General features: G+C 53.7%; 1 protein-coding gene across 2 annotated transcripts in view; it reads left to right on the top strand.

Annotated features, from left to right (window-relative positions):
- The window catches only part of PLXNA4 (plexin A4), a 622,339-nt gene that overhangs the window by 527,679 nt on the left and 69,447 nt on the right, over positions 1–25,213 (top strand). For both annotated transcript variants that reach the window (XM_082632940.1, XM_082632941.1), the window contains 7 exons: positions 274–397; positions 1,130–1,283; positions 2,604–2,703; positions 5,105–5,219; positions 16,665–16,865; positions 22,428–22,524; positions 22,915–23,105. In XM_082632940.1, the coding sequence (XP_082489066.1) occupies positions 274–397; positions 1,130–1,283; positions 2,604–2,703; positions 5,105–5,219; positions 16,665–16,865; positions 22,428–22,524; positions 22,915–23,105 (982 nt within the window). The remainder of the gene's footprint in view (positions 1–273; positions 398–1,129; positions 1,284–2,603; positions 2,704–5,104; positions 5,220–16,664; positions 16,866–22,427; positions 22,525–22,914; positions 23,106–25,213) is intronic.

The raw sequence follows: 25,213 nt of genomic DNA, 5'->3' as shown, positions 1-25,213 counted from the left end.
TGAGGAGGCCCTGAGGGCACTCTGGGGTGACTCTCAGGGTTGACTCTCAGGGTTTCGCATGTGACAACCAGTGATTGGAATTACCTTCTTCTTCCAATTTGGGCTTGATGGGGGAGGACCAGGCTGGAGGAAGGAAACTAGAAGGTTAGTCCTGGGCATGCTCAGTTCGGACATGTCCTAGGAGCCGCTGGCGATGCCTGACCTCCGCGCCGGCCCCTCGCTGGACCAGCGGTCTCCTCCTGAGTCCCTGATCAGTCGCTCTGTCCTTCCCAGGTGCACCCGGAAGGAGCGCTGTGAGCGGTCCAGAGAGCCCCGCAGGTTTGCCTCTGAGATGAAGCAGTGCGTCCGACTGACCGTCCATCCCAGCAACATCTCCGTCTCTCAGTACAATGTCCTGGTAAGGCCGTGGGACCGGGATCCAGGGATGTCAGAAGAGCCCTCCCCCCGCCCAAAAGGGCCTCAGCCCAACACCCCTCAGGAGGGCTGGGCCTAGCTGGCCAGCAAGGTGGCTCCAGAGCAGGGCAGGGGTGTTAAAGAATGTGTCCCCGGGGATGGAAGATGGGGACATTTGTAGGACTATCGGGGAAGAGGCTTTATGCACAAGGGGTAGAAAGACAGGGAAAACTGACACCAGAAATGACTGGAAGAGTGACCAAGAGAGGGACAGTGTTGGGAGCACTATCCTTGTCTCTGAGATGGGGGAGATGTATGTGCAGAGGGAGAAAAGGGGGCGGTGGCACCCACGTTCTTGCTGGGCACCTTGTGGTTGGTGTTGCCATCTTCCAAAGTTGGGGATAACGGAGGGGAGCCTGACCAGCAGTTCCCCGGGGCCTCAGTCCTGCCCGGGGCCTCTCTCCACCTACAAATCCCCTACGCGTTCTGTTTCCTGGGGCCACATCCCTTCAGACGCTTATTTCTTTTGTCTCTGTCTCCTACCATCCCACCACCTTCTCCATCCTCTCCTGTCATACATGGGGTCTCTTCTTCTGTATGTCAATATTGCCTCATGCATGTCTTTCTTCTCTTTCTCTCTGATCTCTCTTGCTCTCCCTCTTTCTTCCTTTATTCCATACCTTCTTTTCCCCATTTCTCTCTCCTCCTCTCTCTCCCCCTGCCTGGCTGTTCACAGCTGGTCCTGGAGACGTACAATGTACCAGAGCTGTCAGCTGGTGTCAACTGCACCTTCGAGGACCTCTCAGAGATGGACGGGCTGGTGGTAGGCAATCAGATCCAGTGCTACTCCCCAGCAGCCAAGGAGGTGCCCCGGATCATCACGGAGAACGGTGAGTGGTCCCCAGAGGCACAGCAGGGTGGCGAGTCCTTCCTCCTGCCGCCTGGATGATGAGAACTCAGGACACACACGCGGGATCGAGGGAGCGCACAGGAGGGGAGGGTCAGAGGACGCGGCGTGCGTTGGTAGGGATGTCACAGGAAGAAGGGGATGGAGTGTCCCTCCGCTGCCTTTGGAACTGAAACCAGGTGAGCATCCAGGAGTCAACCTCGCCCTGGGGGAGGAGTGGTGCCAAGAGGGCAGGAGAGGGAAAGGCCAGCACAGTGGCAGAGTGTGCCGGTCAAGTTCAGAGGTCATGCTGGAGCATGAGAGGGCTGGCATGGAGGGGCACGGGAGGAGGGGTGGGGTGCAGGGGTCATCTGGTTCCTTACCTCCTGCCTGCACTGCTGGGTCTCTGACCCTGAACCATTGCCCCCCCCCACTCCCGCCCCGCCTCCCCGGAGCTTCCTGTTGCTGGCTGGCTGCCACGAGAAGGGCAGGGTGGAGAGGCCCAGTGCTGAGAGGGACAGGCCGGCCTGGGCATCCTGATTCCATGTTGGCCCTCCCATTTGGGCTTGTCACATTTGTTCCGAGCTGATTGATTAATGAACTTCTCAGGGAAGGCACAGAACAAGGGGCCTGAGGTCAGGGCTGTGAATTAACCGTGGGCCCCAGCTCCTCCCTGGTGCCAGCTGAGGATTCCAGGGATGTCTGCCCGAAGGGAGCCCACCAGAGGAGGGGGTGTCAGCACAGGGTCTTTCCTTACAGAGATGGGGAATGGGCTCGTGAGTGCTCACACACCCACATGTAAAACCTCTGGCATAATTTGTGGCAGCATTGCCAAGAGTCTACGTGTTTCTCCTGGAAGCTAATCAATGTGTGTATTTGTAATTCTGTGAGGGCTGCAGGGACATCATGTATGTGAATGCACATTTGAATACGTGTGTGTGTGTGTGTGTGTGTGTGTGTGTGTGTGTGTGTGTGTGTGTGTGTGTGTGTGTGTGTGTGTGTGTGTGTGTGTGTGTGTGTGTGTGTGTGTGTGTGTGTGTGTGTGTGTGTGTGTGTGTGTACAGGAAAGGACCTGGTGAGCAAATGAGAGGTGGGTGCCGGGAATACAGTGTGGAAGGGGAAATAGACCAGAATCATCCTCTGCAGCTGTTCTCGGGGTTGTCCTGGGACCGGGCCCGACTGAATCCGAATCTGGTTAGAGCTGAGCACACCCCCTGGAGAATGGGCTCCCCTTTGCCAGGGTGCATTACTCTCAGTGGGACCCGACACGGGGCAGTGGCCGTCCCCCACCCCACCTCCACCTCATGGCTGGCTCCGCCCACAGGGGACCACCATGTCGTCCAGCTGCAGCTCAAGTCGAAGGAGACAGGCATGACCTTTGCCAGCACCACCTTTGTCTTCTACAACTGCAGCGTCCACAATTCGTAAGTGCTCCTCCAGCCTCACTCAGCTCCCTGTTTCTGGGGTCAAAGTTCATCCAAAGATAGAAGACCCTACCACTTTCCCAAGGACTTACCATCTAGAGGCCCTGTAAGGCGACCTCCTTCACCCCCAGAATGAGAGGGACTCCCTCCTCTGGCACCCACAGGGTTAATGGGAAGAGGCTAGAATGGGCAGAGTGATAACCTGTGGGCTGGGGACCTCCAAGTCCCCAGCCCTTACATCTTCTCTGGCGTAAGTCTGCTAACGTGATTCACTTTCCACCATCTGTTGAGGAGGGGGGTGCTTATTACCTGAAGAACAGAGCGGCCAGCACCCCAGGTGAGAAGAGGGGTCTGGGGAGGGAGAGAAGGCCCCATGTGTGTCCAGGCAGTGGTCCAATAAGTCACCTGAACGAACGCTCAGCTCTGCACAGTCCCCTGCAGGCTGGGTCGGGACTCAGCCTGGCAATGGTCAGAGGCAGGCTTTGGCCTAGGGTGGGGTTCTAGCTCTGGCTCTGGCTCCAGCTCTGGCTCTGTTTGACTGAAGCCTCCACTTTTTCCCAGGGGAAGCCACGGACAATGGAGGCTTGGGCTCTGGAGTCAGACCAGCTAGGAAAAGTAACCCTTCTGTGCCCCAGTATCCTCTGTAAATGAGGAAATAGTAGTCCTCCTCCTGGGGCGTCACCCAAGTATTTAACAGCTGACATGGCAAGGGCACGGTCCCATCAGCTGGGACATCGCTGGTTGCTGCCCCTGCTCATCAGCCCTGCTCAGCCCACAGGATGGCTGCGAGGGCTAGAAGAGCTATTACAAGGAGAGCGGTTAGAGCCATGTCTGGCCGACTGTTCAGGCACTGTACATTTTACTGTTACTATATTATTATTTCCTCTCCAAAATGATGGGCCTGGATAATATTGAGAAGGTACAAACCTGTTTTTCACCATAGAAACCTTTCTTCAACCAAAATTAGGTGTGAAAGCCCAATATACAAAATAGATGGAAGCAGGAGATGGTTGAGGGTCATGGGGACCTGGAACCCCTCTGTCTAGGAACCCCATACGTCTCACACAGTCTCCAAAGGAGCTCCACGGAACCCCCAGGGTTCCATAGAGCACAGTTTGAAAGCCATAGAACCTGATCTCAAAAAGCTTTGCTTGCTTTAATATAATGTCCTGTTTTCTTCTCCATATAGGACAAGCTAGTTAACATAACCATAGATATTTGGGGCTCTAGGTTATGACAGCTGTGAGTCCAGAGCTTGGCTCTCTTTGGCACCCCAGTAAGAGGCAGTCAGTCCTCCCAGCCAAACGGCTTCAACATTGGAATTCTCTTCCTGCTTCTTCCCACAGAGCTTGCCGTGTCTTCACCACTTGGTGACCTAATCCCTCACTCCCCTTTTGCCCCTCTAAGAAAGTAGAATAGGTGGATGAAATCATGTTTGAAGTTGCCATTTAGTCCATAAAATGATTTTAAGCATCCTATATGCAAGACAAGGAGGATCAAAAATTAATAAGATGCAAAGACTCAATCTCTACCCCCCAAGAATTATGGCCGAGTGGACCAGTGGATGAACAGGACAATGAATAAGTAAAATATAATACAACAATACTGTTCCAGAGGCAGAAACAAAAAGATGAATAGGATGAGGGCCCCAGTGAGACCAACTCTCCGTTGGTCAAAGAAGGAGGAGGAAATGATGAGGTAGAGGAAATGGTACTCCAGGTAGAAGGACAGCATGGGGAGAGCATGGCCTGTTCTTGACTGAAGCACCAGACACATGTGGGGACAGTGGATCTAGACACCACAGAGGCCTTGGCCTGCATGGCAAGGCATTTGGGTTCGACCCTTTGGAACCCTGTTGGGTTTTAAACAGGAAGTAGCTTTTATAAAGTTGCCTGTGTTTCCTGGGAATGGTGAGTAGAGGTAGGGTTGCCGACTCTGCCCATCACACTGAGGGGGTAGCCTCAGGACCTTCCTCTGCAAAGGTGTGTCCATGTGGGTCCTTGTCAGCAGAGACCCTGGAGTCAATTTGAACTAAAAGTCAATTTCACTGTTAGTCCTAACTCTTATGGGTTCTCTGGATGAGCCCCTCTACTGCAGACTTCATTGTTTCCCAATTCAGCAAAAGAGGGCGCCATCCTATAAAAATGGAGGGTGGTTGATGAGGCTCTTGGGGAATCGGGGTTGTCAGCTACCTGAGTGAGGGCGGAGGCCAGAGACTCTTGGCTTCCTGAGGACTTGGAGAGAAAAGGGGTGGATTTTTACAAGATCTACTCTTCCTGAGTGTTTGAAGGTGGTTTCTCCTACTATGAAAACATGTTTTGCTAGGCCCTAGAGTCTTAGGCTTTCTGCTTTTGGTTCATGCAGGTTCTGTGACGTGTGCCTCTTCCTCCTCTGTGCCCAGGTGCCTGTCCTGCGTGGAGAGCCCATACCGCTGCCACTGGTGTAAATACCGGCATGTCTGCACCCATGACCCCAAGACTTGCTCCTTCCAGGAAGGCCGGGTGAGGCTGCCTGAGGTAGGTCCCGCAGCCAGAGCCATGAGGGCTGCTTGCTGTGAGCGTGGGACATGCAGGTAGGTCTTCCCTTAAGAAGAGAAAACAAAGGCAGGACCACCCCCTTGCTCCCCAACCCCAACTCTTAAGGGACCGCTTCACGAAAGCAGTAAACAAGCAAAGCTCTGAGCTCTGGGTCAGTCCTGGAGGTTCAGTTACCAGACAGAGGTGCATTCCAGGTCATTCCATCCAGCAGGACCCTCTACATACCAAGTGAGTTCCAGAACAATCCCAGAGAGAGGTGTGTGTGTGTGTGTGTCCTAGAAATAATTGTAAGTACACAGCAGGACTGTGTACAGCCTGCTCAGCGGCCCCTCAGAGCACTGTCCACAGAGCAGAGCTGAGATCAAAGAAGTCAAGTTGAGTAAAAGGGAGAGAAAGATAAGAATGAGAGGGTGGTCACTAACCTGAGGGTGGTTTTCAAAGTGTGGTCCCCAAATCAGCAGCATCAGCATCCTCATCACCTGGGACCTGGTCAGAGATGGAAAAATCTCCCTCTCCATCCTCTCCACCAGCTGGATGACCCCTCGGGGCTGTGGTCAGCAGTGTGCGATTCTGCTGCACAGTCCAGTCTGCAAATCACTTGACACAGAGTCAGGCTCCGTGGCTAAGACACTGTTTCTGTTCCCTCCTGATCTTTAGTCTTATCCTTGAAAACTCTTCATCACCATAATAGAAATACTCTATGCGTATGTTGTTTCCTCTCTGAGATTGTAAGTTTGTGGGCAAAGACCTCAAGGATAATGGGTGTAAACACATTTTGGAAAAGTCTGCTGTTGTTCAAACATTATGGTGCTTGTGTGACTCCAACCATTGGGCCGGTGGTTCTGAACAGTGGTTTAGAATGCTGTTGCTGAGAATAGGAAGATAGAGAGGTGATATATCTATATCTATATCTATATATCTGTATCTGTATCGTGTTGGTTAGACCCCACTGAATGCAAAGACAGGGCACTCTCTCGGCCAACGCTGGACTCAGGCTCCAACATCTCTCCTACCCCCAAGTCTTGGGTGTACCTTGCAGCCCCCTTCACACAGCCACACAGGTGCCATGACCATGTGGCAAAGCCATAGCTGTGAGAACAGGGAACTGTCCAGGTGCAGAAAGCATAAGGGCTGTTTGGGGGACTGGATGGGGCGTGGTGAGAACAGAGAGGCCCACCCCCAGACTCCCACCCACCTAGGAACCCTAACTTAGGCCAAACCCTTGATGGCAGGAGGGAAGCTGTCTTGTCTCTGAAAGGCAGGAGCGAAGGACACCCCACCACCAGCATCTGCTGCGTTGAGCTCTCCTCCCCCAGGAAAAATGACTGAAGTGTGTCTGGCGATGACAGATTTCCAGCCCCGGATCCCACTTTCCCAAGCTCTGGTGGCTGAGCAGGAGTTCTCGGGGTAGAGAATGGGCGGAGCAATCCTTTGTAGAGGGAAAGGCAAGGAATGGTGAGGCTGTCAAGGGGAGAGAATGCTCCCAATTGGGTGGGTGGGCAGACAAGAGGGGCAAAAAAGACAGAAAAAGCAGAAATTTGAAAACCTCCTTCAAGGTAATTAAATGATTAGGAGCCTTTGAAATCCACCAGATAGCTCAGTTGTCTCTGCTTTCCTTTTATTCTTGGGCCTCTCCACACAGGAAATCCCTGCTAGATACACCAGCCTGGAAAGCTGGAGAGAGCCTGAGAACCTCTTTCTCTCTGCTCCCATCAAGTCACTTGTAGGTTTCAGACCAGAACAAGAAGAGGCTATGGAAGTCTCTAGACACAGGCCCTCTGCCTCTGCGATGGGGTCTGTCTATGGCTGGGAACGGCTGCTCTGAATTCGTAATCTGAAAAAGAGACCCAGACCTAGATTATCCCTTCATAGGGAAAGGGAGAAAAGGGGTTATGTCTTGGCTTTAAGTAGGAATGTGAATCTAATTTTTATTTGTCAATTCTCTGCTGCTTTTTTTTTTTTAACTAAGACAAAGTGGAGCTAAAGCTAATAGGACAGACAGGGGTCTGACAGCAAAGGGGCACACCTGGGCATGAAGACCCTGATGAAAGGCTGTACATTCTTGGGACTTCCCTGGTGGTCCAGCAGTTGAGACTTTGTGCCCCCAGTGCCTGGGGCCTGGGTTCGGTCCCTGGTTGGGGAGCTAGATCCTGCATGCATGCTGCAACGAAGAGCCCACATGCGCAACTAAAAGATCCCGCATGCCCTAACTAAGACCTGGCACAGCCAAACAAATAAATAAATAAAATATTTTTTTAAAAAGAAATTTAAAAGAAGGCTATCCATTCCCCTCAATCCGGGGCCTTTGTCTTGGGGTGCAGGGTCACAAGCAGAAGAAGGGCTGGTTGACCCACCCAACCAGGGGCTAAGAGCCCAGGAAGCACCTCTTCTTATGTTGTTCAGAAACCTACAAGTAACTTGATGGTAGTGGAGACAAAGAGGTTTTCAGGCTCTCTCCAGCTTTCCAGGCTGGTGTATCTGGCAGGGATTTCATGTGTGGAGAGGCCTGAGAATAAAATGAAAACAGAGACAACTGAGCTCTCTGGTGGATTTCAAAGGCCCCTAATCATTTAATTACCTTGAAGGAGGTTTTCAAATGTCTGCTTTTTCTGTCTTGTTTGCCCCTCTTGTCCCAACTTTCTTTCTTTTAAATATGTAAAAGCAGCTGGCATCTGCTGCTCAGAAAGGAAAAAAACCTAGAAAAGAATAAAACAATAGCCCACCACGTTTCCCAGTGCAATTCAGGGATCTCCATAAAAGAATAATGTCTTCAAGTGCCCAGACTGCAAGCCAGGCACAGCGCCCATGTGTACCTGGTGGTGGCAGAGGTCACTGGGGATTCATAGAACCTCAGAGGGTGTGGTGCCAGGGTCCCCAGAAGAGGAAGAAGCCTGGAGGAACGTGACAGATGGAGGGATGTGAAGAAGAACAAACCCACCGCTGTGGCCCCCCCAACTCTTTCCATTTTACACGAGCCCTTTTACCGTGAGCCTGGCAAGCCATCACAGTGACAGGCTCCCAGGTATCTTGGAATCGCCATGCGTCCCTTATCACTTCACTGAATGGAATTAACTTTGGCTTCTCTTTTTCTTGGATGCTTATTTATTCTAAGAGAAGGAAGTTTTAAGCCTGTGCTCCTGGTCCACAATTGGAGGCTGCATTCTACCCAGCTCAGTAATGGACCATTTTGAATATAACACAGAGGGGAGGCCAGAGTTGACCACCTCATGATGGTTGTTGTAGCAGTGTTTTCCTGGAGATAAGAGGAAAAGAAGTAAATATTTGTGGACTGTTCGCTGATTCCAGCCACTGCAGGTCAGCGGAGAAAGGTCATTGTCCTCAGAGCTTAAAAAAAAGCCCCGGCTGCTAACAGAAATATAATGATCTTTTTTTTTTTTTTTTTTTTTTTTTTTATGCTGTATGCGGACCTCTCACTGTTGTGGCCTCTCCCGTCGCGGAGCACAGTCTCCGGACGTGCAGGCTCAGTGGCCATGGCTCACAGGCCCAGCTGCTCCGTGGCATGTGGGATCTTCCCGGACCGGGGCACAAACCCGTGTCCCCTGCATCGGCAGGTGGACTCTCAACCACTGCGCCACCAGGGAAGCCCTAATGATCTTTTTTTAATGCCGTTGCTTTGTTTTCTATATTTTTGTTTCTGGGAAGAGCTGGTAACAGGAATAAGGGGTAACAAAGAAAATTACACGTCTGAAAGGTGATTTTGTAGAAGCCCCAGGCACAAGTGTCCCCTCTCCATGCGCCAGGGGAAGAGCTTATTCATGGCATGATACTCTGGAGCATTGTTACAGGTCACCTCTCATCCTACATTACCCACTTCTTGAACATTTCCCATACGCGGGGCATTGTGGGAGGTTTAAAGGTGTGTAAGAGATCTGTAGATCTGTATTTAGAGACGTGTAAAATGGGACCATTGGTCCACATGATTGCTAAAGTTCTGTAAGTATCAGTGGAAATAATCTGGAGAGCACCAAAGAGAAATCCACGCCCAAGAAGTGGTCTTACTGGGTGAGTGTCCAAGTGTGGCCTAGGTCTCCCGGTTCTGCCTGATAGGGGGGCTCACAGAGCCTCAGGCCTGGAGCTCCCCTGGACTTCCAGAGCCAGACTCACCCTGGGAATGAGGGGGAGACCCAGGCCCAGCGATTCTCTGGAAGTCCCTCGGTTTTCATTTGCTTTCAACCTTTGAGTGTGGGGATGCAGACAGAGGCCTTTTGTTAGCCAAGAGGGAGGCTGCCAGGTGGCCCTTCAACTCCCCAGCAGCATCCTGTATCCCTAGGAAGGCTTTCATCCGGGCGTCTTCCAGTTTCAACACTGGCTTTGTTGACTATCACCAGGCGTGTTGAATTACCTCTTTTTTTTCCCCTGAACAAAGAGTGCATTCAGGTGAAGTTATTGGTCTGGAACAGAGAACTGGTCAATCACTGTTGTTAGTATATTAATGGCAAGTATTCTCGAGTAATTACAATTATTAGAAATAGAACGCCCAATAACATATGTTGTTTATAGTCACTCTGTTCCAGTTACAAGGAATGATTTTGTTTCAACTAATGATGACATTGTGATAACAACCCTGGGTCTTTAGATCAGCTGCCAGATCCTGGGTACCAAAGAGAAGAGGGAGAGAAAGGCGAGGGAGAGCTGAAGTGGGACCACAGAGTCTTTTCAGTCCTGTTCTCCCAGTATCAGCCGAGACTCCTTGCTTCCCACTGGAATGGACTTTCACCGGGGCCGCCATGAACAGGGCCACGCTCTCACCTCCACCAGGCGGGAGGGACCGCTGGTCTCCAAGTGGCTTTGGCATCCCCAGGCTCCTCTGCTGGGTGACCTGAGCCCTCCATCAGGCCCACACACTCAATAACAGTGATCCTTGGGGAACAAAGGGGAACTTCATGGAAAAGCAAAGCCACTGACAAGAATTTATCCTCGCCGGACTATTTTGCTGTTATTTCTCATCTGAACTGAAAAGCAAAGTGAGCTACGGCTGAAGCTGCATTCTCTGGGCTCCAGGCTGGATAGGCTTTGCGAGGAAGCCGAGGCACATCTGGCGCATTAAATACAGGCTCAAAGAGGAAGTTCCTGCAGCCCCTCTCTTCTTGAAGTTCAACCAGAGCGTTTCCTCCAGAGAACAATTGTAAGATCAGAAGAGGCAAAATGAATTCCATTTGATTTCCAAAGCTGTGCTTGAAAGATTCTCCCCAAATCCCCTACCACCCCGATACCGCTGAGTTGAATCTGTTGCCAGGACAGGTATCGGGAAATCTGCTGATCCCAAGGTCAGTCCTCCCTGGGACTCAAGCGCTGGCAAAGCAGGGAAAGTCCGGGCCCAGGGACAGCTGCTGAAATAAGCCCCATGCCCAGAGATAGGGCAGGCCAAGGGCATTTATCCCCAACTGGACTTGGAGGAGCTCAGGCCAGCCCACCTTGTCAGCGATTCAGCTCCCCTTCTTACGGTCCTCTGGGATCCAACCAGAGGGAACGGAAGCACCCTTGCCGTGCCCTTCACCCTCCTTTGAGGAAACAAAGCCAAACCCCTGTGCGCCACTCCCACTGCAGGTATTCCAGTCCTGGGTTGCCACCTCTCCACTCAACTGCACTTTCCATCAATCTCATCTGCCCTTCCCCCACTTAGGATTATGGGTATTTCCTTTTTGTGTTATTACTTTGCTCTCTCCATAAACCAGCCCATCGTAGATCACGTTAATGGCATAAACTTGGGGGACAGCAAAGAAAATATACGGTGCATTGCATTTTTGTACTGGGCACCATGGGTCTGAGAGAAGGTGAGTGTAAATTTTGGGGGTTGGTTGTGGCTAGTGCTGACTTGTCTTTGGAATTGATGGGGGCTGAGGTGACGCGGGGGGAGGGGTGACCTGCAATTTACTTAGCCCTTAGCTGCCCCCTCTGTGCTGCCCCTACCCAGCTCCCCCCAGCCTTGCGGTAACAACTGAAAGAATTAGAGCCCTCATCTTGTAAACACACTAGGGACTGTAAATCCACAGCCCACCACCCCCTCCCGAGGAAGCACCAGCCCTGAAGGCAGCTTTTCCTCTCCCAGCTGGGCAGCATTCTTTATGTCGTGTTCAATTATTTAAATATGCAATGAAACCTCTGTATAAAGCAGCCACCGACATGCTGGACGTGGGAGATGGAAAGGCATCTCTCTTGCTCTCATATGTTGATACTCCCCCTGCAATTAACGGTGCTGTCTTTACCTGTGTGTGCATTTCAGTGGAAACCAAAACAGGCACAGGGCTAGATGATGGACCTGGAGCCCGCTGGAGCCACTTTCTGAAAGTCAAGACATTTAAAGATCTCCTTGCACCTCAAGCCACCCTTCTCGCCAACCTCAGCCCATTCTCAGGACTGCAGAACATAGCCACGGGCCAAACAGACTCCAAGCGAATCTGGTTCTTATTGTATGCATTTGTCTCCAAATAACCTTGCTAAATGCAGGTGTTTTCTACCCTCCAAGAGCTGGCCCTTTCAAATGATTGTTCAGAGAAATATCTTCCTTGAAGAGAGAAGGGCAGTATGTTTGTTTTTTTATGTTGGGGGTAGGAGTTTATTAATTAATTTATTTTTATTTTTGCTGTGTTGGGTCTTCGTTTCTGTGCGAGGGCTTTCTCTAGTTGTGGCAAGCGGGGGCCACTCTTCATCGCGGTGTGCGGGCCTCTCACTATCGCGGCCTCTCCTGTTGTGGAGCACAGGCTCCAGACGCGCAGGCTCAGTAGTTGTGGCTCACGGGCCTAGTTGCTCCGCAGCATGTGGGATCCTCCCAGACCAGGGCTCGAACCCGTGTCCCCTGCATTAGCAGGCAGATTCTCAACCACTGCGCCACCAGGGAAGCCCAGGGCAGTATGTTTTTAAGGAATTCTGTAAGGGGGCTAGATCATCATCTGGGGACAAAAGTCAGTAAGATGATGGTGAGAGTGTTTTGCTCATGGTCCCTGTGGGAACTGAGATAACTGGTGTGCTTAATTTCTTTCTCATGGACATGGTGGTGATTATATGTGTTGTGCTATGAAACAAGATGGCACGTGGCAAAATCTGTGTAAGGTGTTGGAGGTAATGGGACGTGCACTGCGTTGAAACCTTGTACCCCTTGCACTGTGTTAATTGTGTTAGCTAGAATAACAGTATCACGCATTACCTTTGAGAGCCATACCCACCCGTATGACTATGCCGAGTCACAATATACCAGTTATTAAAATACTTCCCTCCTGGTAGGTGTATGGCACTTTCAGGAGACCAACCTACCCTGCAAAGACCCCCACCTCCTCCAGCATGCGGTGGTCGATATTTTGAATACCACGCTTTGAGCTAGTTTAGCAGGCATTGTTTACCCCCATTTAAAGATGGGAAAACTGAGCCTCAGAAAGGTTATATGAGGATGTGTCCCAGGTCATCTACTGGGTTAATATTAGAATTGGGACCAATAAAATTCGTGGAATCCAAACCAGCCTCTTCATTTTATGGATGAGGAGACTCAGAGGGTTTGGGGACGTGCCCAAGGCCATGTGGCTGGCTGGCGAAGGTCCTGTCTCAGAGCGCATGGAACCTTCCAGAAGAGGAGACTGCCATTAGATGAGCAGTGAACAGAACTGGGACCTCCCTAGCCATTCCTGTTGTGTTGGGGGCACTCAGAGCTGTTGAAATTGTTGGGCTCTGAAGCTTCGAAGGGGTGGATAGGCTGGACCATGAGAATTGATGGGTGTTTATGGAAAAGCACACAGAGGCGGGGGCAGGGGAGACGGATCCTTGGGAAAAGAGGTAGGAAATGGGAGTAGCTGAGGGACCAGGTGCAGCCTGAGCCAAGGGGGAAGGACCAGGAAAGAACAAACATTTTCTGAGCACTTGCTCCCTCTGTGCCAGACGCGTTATACATGGTAGTTCATGGACTTCCCCCCAAATGACCCTGTAGAGGGTGAGTTTTTAATCCCTGTTCGTAGTGAAGCCGAGCAATGTTTAGAGTCCTTTCAAGACTCAAATTAGCAGGAGGAAAATGGACTTGCACTTATACGTATGGGATTCCCAAACCAGGTTCTTTCTAGTTAAGAAAGCGCAAAGGTGAGGACCACGGCCGAAGTGCTGGGAAACAGAGTCTCAGAGTCATGGAGAAACATGGAAGTCACTCTGAAATTTCCTGCGAGCATCAGACTCAGAAGTGGTTTTGTACCTGGGATCTCAGCATGAGGCTGGGCAGGGTCTGGAGAGATGGGGTGAGAGGAGGGGACAGCACGGTGGCAATGGTCCCTTTATGCCTTGTTGTCTGGGGAAAAATTGCCATTTTACATTTCAGTTAGGAGGGACACTGGGGTCAGTCTGCAGCGCCACCAGAGGAAAATGGGCCCAGCCCAGCCCTGGGCCGCTCCGACTATTATTAATGAACTTAGTCTCAGAGTGGCCAACCTTTTTATATGCACACGAGGCCATTATGGGGCCACTGGCAATCAGGACTCACTAGAGAACTCATAACAAGTTTTAGTGAGAATCTTACAGGGAAAGAGAGAGGGGCTTAGCTTCCATCCTGGACCAGAATCGGTCCAGCCCCCAGGCGAGGTTCCAGCTCACCACAGGAGAGTTTCGGAGCCCCCTGGCCCCCAGCTCCTCTCTGGGAAGTCCTGGCCCACCACCCCATCCTAAGGTGGTCCTACTGCCAGTAGGAACTTGCCTCTTTCATTAAGAGGAGGAAAGATGGCGGGTTGGCCTGGGAGTTCTTCAGCTGCCAGCACATCTGTTGACACTGAACCAATATCTTTCCTCTCCCTGGCTTGGTTTCTCCTTTGCAAAGTAGAAGGGATGCTTGGGTTGGTTCAGAGGACTCTCAGACTCAGACACCCCCAGTGTACCATTGTTGAGCTGCCGTGTATTCCTGTGGGACTTGGGGATGAGAGATCCCAGCTCCTCTGCTGTTACTTGCAATGCAACCCTAGACGCAGCTCGTAGCAGGAGGCAAGGTCAGGCTGTGCGTGCTTTAGGAGAGGGACAGCTGCCAGGTCCTCGGGGGGAGGGAAGCGCGGGGTCAGGACTGGCCCGGCCCCTCTGGCTCATGGCTCCCCACTTGTCATCCGTCTTCTCTCCTGAGTCCCCAACCTCACACATCTCCCGCTCCAGCCCGAGCTACGTCCTTTTCACAGAATCGCTCTTGTCTTCCACGTGTCCCGAGTTCTCATCTTGCCGGAGCAGGGGCATGAGATGGCAGCAGAGGCAAGGGCACAGGATGGAACTATAAGAGTCTCGCTCCACGTGGGACCTCAAGGTCCCTGGAGACCCACACGATCTAGAGCCTCAAGGCCACAGGCAGGGTTCAGGCCTTGTCCTCTATCGCTTCCCCCGCCGCTGGCCTGCCTCCCTGCTGCTCTTCTTTGTTTTATTTATTTTAAACTGCGTCAAAATACACATATCATAAAATTTACTATCTTAGCCAGTTTTACGTGTGCAGTTTAGTGGCGATAAGTGTATACATTCACGTTGTTGTACAGCCATAACCACCATCCATCTCCAAAACTCTATTCATCTTTCCCAACTGAAACTCTGCACCCATTAAACACTACTTCCCCCTTCTCTCGTGCTCCAGAAGCCACTCTACTACCTTCTGTCTCTATGAATGTGACTACCCTGGGTACCTCATATGAGTGGAATCGTGCGGTGTTTGTCCTATAGTGACTGGCTTATTTCACTCAGCATAATGTTTTCAAGATTCACCCGTGATTTAGCGTGTGTTTAAATTCTCTTCCTTTTTAAGGCTGAATCATATTTCATTGCATGTATATATCACATTTTGCTTATCCATTCATCTGTGATGGCACCTCCGTTGCTTCCACCTTTTGGCTGTTGTGAGTACTGCTGCCCTGAGCATGGGCATCAAGTATCTCTCCGAGACCCTGCTTTCAGTTCTTTTGGATGCAAACTAAGAAGTGGAATTGCTGGGTCTGCTGCTCCCCGTCTAGCCGTTCTTCAGGATAAAGGCATGGATAGCCTGGAGGAGAGGAGGGCATTCATTTAATGGGCCTGGGGTGCTTCCCTAAAGCAAGGCTACAGGGTAATCGGGAAGAACAGAGGTGAGACCACCCAAATCATAGGCTCAGGACTGGTTAGAGCTGAATGGGTCCTTGGATGCCACCCAATTGACAGATGAGGCAGCTGAGTCTTAGAGTGGGGATTGATGCATGATGAGCTCAGGGTTCCACAGCTCGTCAGAAGCTCACCGGCCCTAGAGCTCTTCTCCCTCCAGCTTTCAGTGACCGAGGAGCTCATGTTTGTTTTCAGACACCGGGGGCGGGGGGGGGGGGGAGACAGCCGCCGGGTGCCTGATTGCCTGGGGCCCCTCCCATCTGCCCTTCCCCTGGACGCCTTTCTACCTCGCTTTGCTGGGGAAGAGGGCTGAGGTCAGGGGGGCCCCTGAGAGTCAGCAGTGAGCCCATGGGGCAGCGTCCTCATGAAGGATGCGTGAGCCATGCTTTTGTCCGTCGACCTGCCCACAAGCCGTCTGTCTGGTGGGCATGCCCCAAACAGTGCCACAGGGGGAGGAATCTGGGGCTGGTGGGACCTGCCTGTCCCGGGGCCTCACTCCTGCCCAGGCCAAGGCTGTCTTCCACGCAGCTCCTGTGAATCCAGCCACACACCAGCTCCCACCTCCCAGCAGGGCCGAGCACCATGCTCCTTATTTGACCCCATTCTCCCCCCAGCCCTCCCTGGACGGAGCTGATTGCCCCAGCGAAAAAGCGCCCAGTGGTTCATTTCCTCCAGGCCTGAATATATTCAGGGGCCCCCCTTGGCTCTGGGAGGAGCAGCTGGAGGGGACTCGGAGTGTATCTGCTCTGAGGGGCATGTTCTTGGGGGCCGGCCATCCCTGGAGCTCAGTCAGAAGCTTCTGGATGTCAAAGGTCTCTGGGGCTCATTTCAGAACATTCCCAAATGCCTTATGGAAGGTCCTCCCACCCCTTCCAGACTCACATTCCAGAGCCTCGGCCCAGGGCTTTGTGTCACTGTGTAGCTGCTCGCTGGGGCACCTCTGTCCCAGCTCTTGGCAGCCTGGAACTGAGGCAAAGCGGTCTTCAGCCCAAAGTGGGACAGGACAGCCAGCCAGCAGGGTCAATCTGCTAGGGGAGGAGGGAGCTGAGGGGACCACCGGGAGTCTGGATCAGAGGGTCTGGAGTGCATTGAAAAAGAAGCTGAAGAGGGCAGGGGACGAGCTCTGTGAGGAGGGGCCTCAAGGTGGTGATGCCAGGACCCAGGTTGCTCAGTCTCACTGCCTCCTCCATGGTGGTCGGGGGTGGGCAGCAGCGCCGAGGGCCGTGCGTGGGGGGTCCTGGGGAGGGTGGAGTCTGAGAACATCTGGGTGATACCAGGGGCTCCCGCACCTTCGGCTTCCCGCTGCCCGACCTGAGCCTCACTGTCTGTCCCCAGGACTGCCCGCAGCTGCTGCGACTGGACAAGATCCTGGTGCCCGTGGAGGTGATCAAGCCCATCACTCTCAAAGCCAAGAACCTCCCCCAGCCGCAGTCGGGGCAGCGCGGGTACGAGTGCATCCTCAGCATCCAGGGCAGCGAGCAGAGGGTGCCCGCCCTGCGCTTCAACAGCTCCAGCGTGCAGTGCCAGAACACCTCTGTGAGTACCCGCCCCGTGTCCCCACCTGCCGGGGCGCTCTCTCCTAGGGTCAGATCAGCTCCGCTCGGCAGGACTGCCCCAAACACCCACAGAACCGCTCAGCTCCCCCCAACAACTGCTTCTTCTAACCCTGCCAGCCCAGCCAAGTCCACCAAGTGTCTGCCTGCAGGTGTGGCCCTGTCGTGGTGACCCAACAGGGGCTGCGGTGCAAGGGGCTTTGGGGCCCGCCTTGGGGCTGTTGAGCGCTCTTTGTGGACAGATGTATTTACAGGGCGTGCCCATCCTCCTTCCTGAGAGCAGCTCTGGAAACCCTGGGTCCTGACTTCCTACCAGGGCTGACCTAGGGGCCTCATCTGAGCCCACAAAGGCGCACCTCGGCCCGTACAGCCACACAGAGGCTGTTTCCCAGCACATGAGGCTTCTGAGACAGACCAGCACCTGCAAAAGGAGCCTTGGAATAAGAAGGAGCCCCCCGGGGCTGTGCTGTGTAGATCCACACAAACCCTGCCCAGTATTTAGAAGTCCAGGTTGGGTCCATGCTGGACCAACAATGGGTCAGCAGCCCCCTGCTGCCCACAGCCTTCTCCTGACCCCTGGTCACCACACAGTGTGCCCTAACAGTGCACCCACTGCCTGCCAGCTCCCCAACTGGCCCTGTGGCCTTTCCAGCCCCGGCTCTGCTCTCCCTCGTTCTCTCTCGTTCCCACCCCCAGGGACAATTCTCAGTGCCTCCAGGGCCCTGCTTCCAAAGCAACTTGGCCAGCTCAGTCTACTCTGCCTGCATTTTTCACTTCAACACCCTAGTAAGAAAGGTGATGGGAATGTTTGTTTCTCTACCATTTTCAAGTCTTAGAAACTGAGGCAACAGGAGGTGTACCCCACAAAGAGTAGGTTCCAGGAGGGTCCCCTCTGCCTACCAGGACCTGCTGGAATCACACAGTTCAGGAGGGCTCAGCTCTGACCTCCCAAGAGCCTCTCTTTTCAGGGAGTCAGTGGGATCCCAGTTGAAATGCTGTTTGGGCCAGGGTGCTGCTTGCTGTCAAGTGACTTCCTTAAAAAAATTTTGGGGTCATAATCAGGGGCAAGCCTCCCTTACCATAGTTATGGAAAACAACCAATGTACCGTCAGGGCAGGAGTAGACCTGAGAGAATATTTACTTGATCCTGTGACTGGGCTGGGGGCGGGTGAGTCTCTAAAGCCCAGAGAGGGCAAGTGACCAGCCCCAGGTCACGCAGCAAGTAAGCAGCAAATTCAGAACTTTAAACCCAGTTTCATAACACACCCCCTAATCAAAGGTTAGGCCAAAACCAGCAACTGAGTACTTTATAGCAGGGTCTGATCTGCCTCAGAGAGGATCGTGGAATAAGAGTTACTGTTGTTTCATTTTCTAAATGACCTCTCTGGAATGGGGGGAGGAGGAGAGAAGGATCCAACAGAGAAATCAACCCCGCCCCACCACCCTTGATTTTTGGTGGCAGAGGAGGTCTCAGAGGAGAGCAGAGAAGGAAAAGAGAGACACAGGAGCATTCTGCATGGGGTGACACAGGGCTGGGTGGACAGGCAGGTCACTTCCAGCCCACTATTTGGGGACAGGCCCTGGGCCAATCACTGTAGCCCTCAGGGGCCTGTTGGCAGAGAACAGGGCAGCTCACAGGCAGCAGTTGGAGGAGGGTTAGTTAGAAGCAACTGTGGGTGTTCGTGGCTTCCTTTAGACAGAGGCTCCAGGAGATGTCAAGTGCTGCTAATGATAGTGCCCAGTCCCGCCCCTCAGCCACTGGCAATCACGGGAGTCAGTGGGCCGCAGGGGACAGCTGGCCAGCGACAGTGCCAACCATGAGGCCTTAGGGCTCTAGGCCCATCTTCCACTGACCCACGGTGGCCCCATAGTTTCTCGTGGTGCCCCAGTTTACTGTGTGCAAAACAAGGACAGGGAGGCCGATAGGGGGTAAACTTTCCCCCTTCCTGCTTTACTGGAACACAGCTGGGAATGGGTCTGCTGAGCCTCTGGGGTCCTGGAGATGGACACAGCATACACTGGTGTCTTACGTTGGTGAGAGAATGATAGAACTTTCCAGCAAAATATCTCAGACAAGGGAATGGTTGGAGGGAAGAACGTCCAAATTATACAGAGGTCTTCTCTTTGCTCTAGAAGGTAGGGAAACGGGGGTTCACTCTTTCCCCAGGTGATAAGCAGCATCGTCCCAAGAGCTGGGCCACGATGAGCCAGACCTTGACGGAGACCCTTAACCTCCTGGCCCATAGGAGCCTGAAACACTCTTCCCCCAGCTCTGGGCTTTGTGCGGACCAACTGCCCACTGATCATAGAGGGCTACATAAATGCTCAGTGGAGCAGAGGTGGGGCGTGGTGGGGGATGCGAGCCAGTGGTCCAGGGCCCCCAGCAGTCCGCCCCTCCCCCTGCAGGATGCAGGTCAAGGGGGAGAGAGGGCATCTCCAGGAGGGAGCGTGACCTCCCTAGAGGGGGAAGGTCAAGGGGCTGGTGGGCAACACCGGGGTTAATGATTTCTGTAATATTTTAGAATTGAGACCTCAGGAATGGGGAGGAGAAAGAGGAAGCAATGCCCAGCATATTTGATCCTTAAAGCCTTTTTTATTTTTCCTTCAAAAAGAAAATGCGTGCACACACACGCACATCTGAACACACAAGTGTTCTCATATGCATCCATCTCCATATGTACCAAGTGTCTGGCGCAGAAACACTCAATAAGTGCTGCTATTATTATTCCACGTAAACATAAACACAGGGAACACAGGTATATTTTTGCACAGCATCCCCAAGTGTACACACATAGATTCAAATACACGGTAATATTTGGGTGCTCATTCTCTGCAGCAGGCACTGTGCCCAGAGCATCGGATGGTTATCTTGAACCCTCCCAACAATCCCGTGAGGTACGCGCTGAGTGTAATTCCCACTTTACACGTGGGGAGTCTGAGATTCGGATCCTCTGCCCACATTCACACAGCCGGTCACTGCGGAGCCCCTACACGGCAGTACACGTGTGTGCCCGTGTGTGCTCACATGCACACGCACATCTGAATGCATAGATCCTACGGATGTGCACAGACCTCTTCTGGCTTCAGCACTCATGCGAAGACGTTCATGCACTCGTGCGAAGACGTTCATGCACGCAGACACTCCCATGCATACATGGGCGGTATGTCTTGCCTTGCTCTCTGGGGGATCTCAGGTCCTTCCTGAGAGGGGCCTGAAGGTTCTCTTGATCTTCGGCCAACACGCCCCTGGTTGCTGCCTGCTGCTTCCACTTTGGGTCCTGGACAGACCCGGACCTCAGAGGCAGGAGCCTGGCTTCGATGCCGGTTTAGGCACCACCAGCATCCGTCCTAGAGGTCGGAGCAGCCTGACACTGGCCCCTGCCACCTTTCCCCCACCGGGGCCTTGGAGGAAGGGGACGGGAAGGATGGGGGCAGTGGAGCTTGGCGAGAGGAGGAGATGGGAAGGGGCGTCTGGAAAGGGTTCTCCCCCCGCCCCCCCCACACTTCCCCCTTGGCTGTCCTCTGTCTCCCTGCTGCTAGCAGGTGGCAAGGAGCAGCGATTCTCTAACTTTAGCAGCACCAGACTCAGGGTACCTAACTGGAAATGCTCCTGTCTCCAGAGATTCCAATTCGGCAGGTCTGGGTGGGGCCCTGGAATCTGCATTTAGTAGACCTCATCCCCAGCCCCACCCCCATGACTCTGATGAAGGTGGTCCATAGACCACCATGAAAGGGGAAGAGGTTTTTCTTGAGAAAACTCAGGACGACTTGGAATGACCCACCCAGACGCGAAAAACTTAATCTCTGGGGAGTTGGCTAGTGGGCTACGTGGCAAAAAGCTTATGAGTCCCCAGCTGAGTTATGGGATGATCAAAAAAAAATTCTCCAGTGTTGTTTCTGCAGGGGTAGGGAGCTTTGCTTTATTCTATGGCTCAGCCGAGCCTGGCCTTGGCCCAGGTGTCATCGATCTCGAGGGAGCTTATACAAGAGTGTGGATGGTACAAGGCAAACCGCCGCCATTGTGGGACAAACACCACATGTGGCTCCCTGGCCTGGGCGTCATCACCAGGCAGTTAGTGAAAAACTCTGGTGTGCTAGGTTAGAGCCCGAAGAAGGCTGGACACACACCCTACTTAGGTTTCTGCAGGAGGACAGCACCACAGCGTGTTCATCATGGAGCGCGTTCTGTCACTCAGGAATATAGGGCAATTTCCCAGGTTAAGATGATAACGTCTCCTTTAGAAGCCCCTACGGATAAGCTACAGAGGCAGAGGCCCTGAGACCCTCCAGAGCCGGTGCATTCCCGAGTTTCTGCGCTGCCCTCCCCTCGGTGAAGGAGGGAGCATCAGCCGCCTGACACAACAGCCGCGAACATCCCCACGGCCCAGCCCCACCAAACTTAAACTCTGCATTAAAAGAGCCCACTGGCTCTGCAAGCACGACTTCAGACCAAGTCTCCTGGACTGAACTCTTCCAACAAATCGCCCATCCTCAGCCCCTCCTCTGCAGAAAACCTGTCTCAGCTCTGATCCTCCATCCCAGCCCCTGTGGTGGGCAGAATCTAGGGGAATCATGAGACAATCATCAGGTAGGGATTGGAAAAGCTGCCCAGGGCAGGTTCCAAGCTCCTGCTGCCTGCCCGCCTTTCCCGGGGAGAGAGAATGCCTGCTGTCAGAAGGCAGATGGGGGCAGGCATACTGGGGGCTGCCTGAGAGGTACCTCCCACTTCACCCCCACTCCCCCTTAGCACCGCAGCCCCATGGGATGGACGCAGCTGGGTGGAGCATTAGAGAAGAGCTCGGCAGGGAAGCAGGGCCCAGAGGCCTAGAGGCAGCTCCCTGCCGCCCCACCATGGGCAGCTGTGGAGCTGGGGCCCCTGCTCTGTCTTGGAGCCTTTGGAGTCTTGACCCAGATTCCCAGGTTTGTGCCCTAGGGTGACCTCAGGATTTCCCACCTCACCTCTGAGGTCTCACCCAGTCCTCTTCTCTGTTAACCCTCAGCCACTCATCCCCTGAAGAGTACAGCTCCTTCATTGCTTCCCCTTTGCAACCACTCTCCCTGCCTGCAAATTGATCAGGCTTGGCCAGGTCTCTGGTAAAGCACCCACCTCGCCTGAACATGTCCTAGAAATTAAAGCTCCCAAAGTCACATTGAGGACTGGCACGTTCCCCTGGGCAGCCAGGGCGGGAGCAGGCCCCTCTCTCACTAACGTCCAGGGGAGAGCCCAGCTGGCAGGAACAGGCCTCTGCAGAAGGTGGCCAAGCCACTTGCTCAGATCTGCTCTGTGAACCCAGATTCTAAATGGGTGTCCCCCCAGGCCTGGCATCTCCCCGCCTTAGCTTCTTGACTCCCTGTTCTGGTCCCCTGAGGTGCACATCCCCACCCTGCCCACCCATGCTTATGTGTGCTTACACACACATGCACGCACCGTCTTGGCCTGCCTTTGACCCTGTGCACTCTGCAGACACCAGGCCAAACATTAGGCGCCCCCCCCTCGAAATCTCTGTGACCCAGCTTTCTCCTTTCTTTCCGGTCCTGGCTGCAGTATTCCTACGAAGGGATGGAGATCAACAACCTGCCAGTGAAGCTGACAGTTGTGTGGAACGGGCACTTCAACATTGATAACCCAGCTCAGAACAAAGGTGCGGAGGGAGGGCCCGGGCAGGCCGGGGAGGGAGGAGCAGCTCCCATGGGCGGGCAGTGCCATTCCGTCCCCCACCCAAGCCAAGCCCACTCTCCGCGCCTCCCCAGCACCCTCACTGCTCTGTGACTGCTCGGCGCAGGGGGACGGCTACTGGGAGTACCATGGAAGGAGCAGCGCGGGCTGGAGGGAGGGCCCCAGAGACTGAGGGAGGCTCCGCCACCCAGTCACGATCCTCTGCTCAGGCTTTCCCTGCATCCGGAGGGCGGGGGAGACAAGGCTGCCTCATGTCCCATCATCCAGGCCAGCACTGCCCTCCTGGTCTGCACTCCCGGGCCCCTCCCAGCCCCCCTGCCCCCACCTCCAAGCCCCCCTTGCCCTTTGCCCACAGTTCACCTCTATAAGTGCGGCGCCATGCGTGAGAGCTGCGGACTGTGCCTCAAGGCGGACCCGGACTTCGAATGTGGCTGGTGCCAGGGCCAGGGCCAGTGTACCCTCCGGCAGCACTGCCCCATCCACGAGAGCCACTGGCTGGAGCTGTCGGGCGCCAACAGCAAGTGCACGAATCCCCGCATCACAGAGGTGAGCCGTGGTCCGCTGGGCGCGCTCTCCTGCCACGGGCGGGGCCCTGGGAGCCATGGCTGGCATGATGTCCGATCACCCCCGTGACCACCAGGTGCCCAGCTGGCTGCGGGCATCCTCATTTCCCCGCAAATCCGTAGCAGCTTTAGGCTTGGCTCAGAGGCCCTCCCCTCATCAAGGGAGGTCGAGAGCAGAGAGGGTTCGACTGTCCTATGGAGTCTCCGTGTGAGCTGCGTCCGAGAGGACTCGCGGTCCTTGACACCCCTTCCTTGTCTCCAAGAGTCCTGGTGGCAAGGCCATGAAGCTCCATCAGCTGCAGCCTCATTAAGCAGTCAGCCTGTGAGTGGAGGCTGCTTGGGGGTCAAGGGCGTGTGGAGCCCAGCCCCGGAGAGGTGGAGCTGGTCAAAGTGGAGAGGCCTTGGGACTCACAGGAAGCAAGACCTAAGCTGTAAAATGGTAGAAACGGACCAGGAGCACAGTTCAGGAGGACAGAGGGGACACGGGCCGTGGAACAAGGAGCCGCAAGGGGCGGGGCAGGGCTAAAGATGCAGATGGGGGATCACAGAGAGCAGCGTTTGAATCCCAACTCCATTGGCTAATCCCAAGTAATTGTTGGGTCCCCTGGGACTACGTCATCTCTATCTCCAGGCCTCAGTTTGCTCACCCGTGCCCTGGGTCGAAGCGTCCACCTCACGGGAGTGACAGGGATTACGTGAGGGAATCCATGCAAGATGCTGGCTGCGTGCCCAGCCCGTGGGGATCTCATCACCCTCCTCCTCCTCGTTGATCACTGACATTGTTAAAATCATTTTTAAATCCTGTGTCTAAGCCCATCACTGCCCTGGAGTCTTCACCTCCACACTCACGGCATGAAGACCCTCTAAGGTACCCCGCAGCCGGGCTAGAATCCCTTGCTCCGCTCATAAAATAAGGGAAAGACGTGCATGTCTCAGCTACAGGACGGTGTCTGACACATCTGCACCTGTGGCCCAGCACTTAGCTCATTGTAGGTGCTCGGTGCCTCTTTGCCATGGTTGATGCTGATGATAATAATGCCACGGGGGGACAGAGGGAAGAAGACGAGAAGGAAGCTCAGTCTGTCCGTCCGTAGTGAGGGGACACTGGGCATCCAGCTCTGTGCAGTTTCACAAACACCCGTATCTGGTACCCTTACAACGGCGGGTACAATCACAGGCAGAACATCTGTGTGGTGCTTCAGAGTTTGTGAAATATCCTCATATCCCTCACTTCATCTGGCCTCACAGCAACCCTGCTGTGTGGTTGCCTAGGGCTGCTGCAATGAAGCACCGTAAACAACAGAAATGTATTGTCTCTCAGTTCTGGAGGCTGGAAGTTGAGATCAGGGTGTCGCAGGGTTGGCTCCTTCTAATGGCTGTGAGGCAAGGGTCCGTTCCAGGCCTCTCTCCTTGGCTTGTAGGAAGCTGTCTTCTTCCTGTGCCTCTTCATACTGACTTCCTTCCATGTGTGTCTCTGCAAATTTCCTCTTTTTATGAGGGCATCAGTCCTATTGGATTAGGACCCACCTGAATAACCCCATTTTGACTTGACTACCTCTATAAAGACCCTTTCTCCAAAGAAGGTCACAATTCTGAGGTGCTGGGGTTTAGGGCTTCAACACATGGATTTAGGGGGACACAGTTCAATCCATGATGCCTGCCAAGGCCAAGGTTGTTATCACCCTTTCCCACATGAAAAGTCCGATGCTGAGATTTACTCTGACCGAAGTGTAAATCAAGGGACCCTGAAGGCCAAGTCTCTTGATTACTGGGTTGCTGTCCTCTGCCACCACAAAGGCAAACACACCCATACATTCCCTCGACCCTTCCTCACAAATGCTGCATGCCCACCGGGGATGTGTAAAAGCAGGAAGGAGCTTGACTCGTGGGTAAGCAGCTTCCTCTGGCAAAGCAGCCTCTCGGGCGTGGCCCTCTAAATGTGCCCCCCGCTTTGGCACCTTCACCCTCCACATTCCTGGTTTTCCAGGTGCCGAGAGCTTCATTCAGCCCTGACTTCAGTCTCCTGCATGGGTAGGAATCTCAACAGTGATTCTCAAGCTGGGGAAAGATACTTATGTATTTTACCTACAG

This window comes from Mesoplodon mirus (genome assembly GCF_964341445.2).
Source record: "Mesoplodon mirus genome assembly, chromosome: 9".
NCBI lineage: Eukaryota > Metazoa > Chordata > Mammalia > Artiodactyla > Ziphiidae > Mesoplodon > Mesoplodon mirus.
This window is presented reverse-complemented; position numbering and strand designations above follow the sequence as displayed.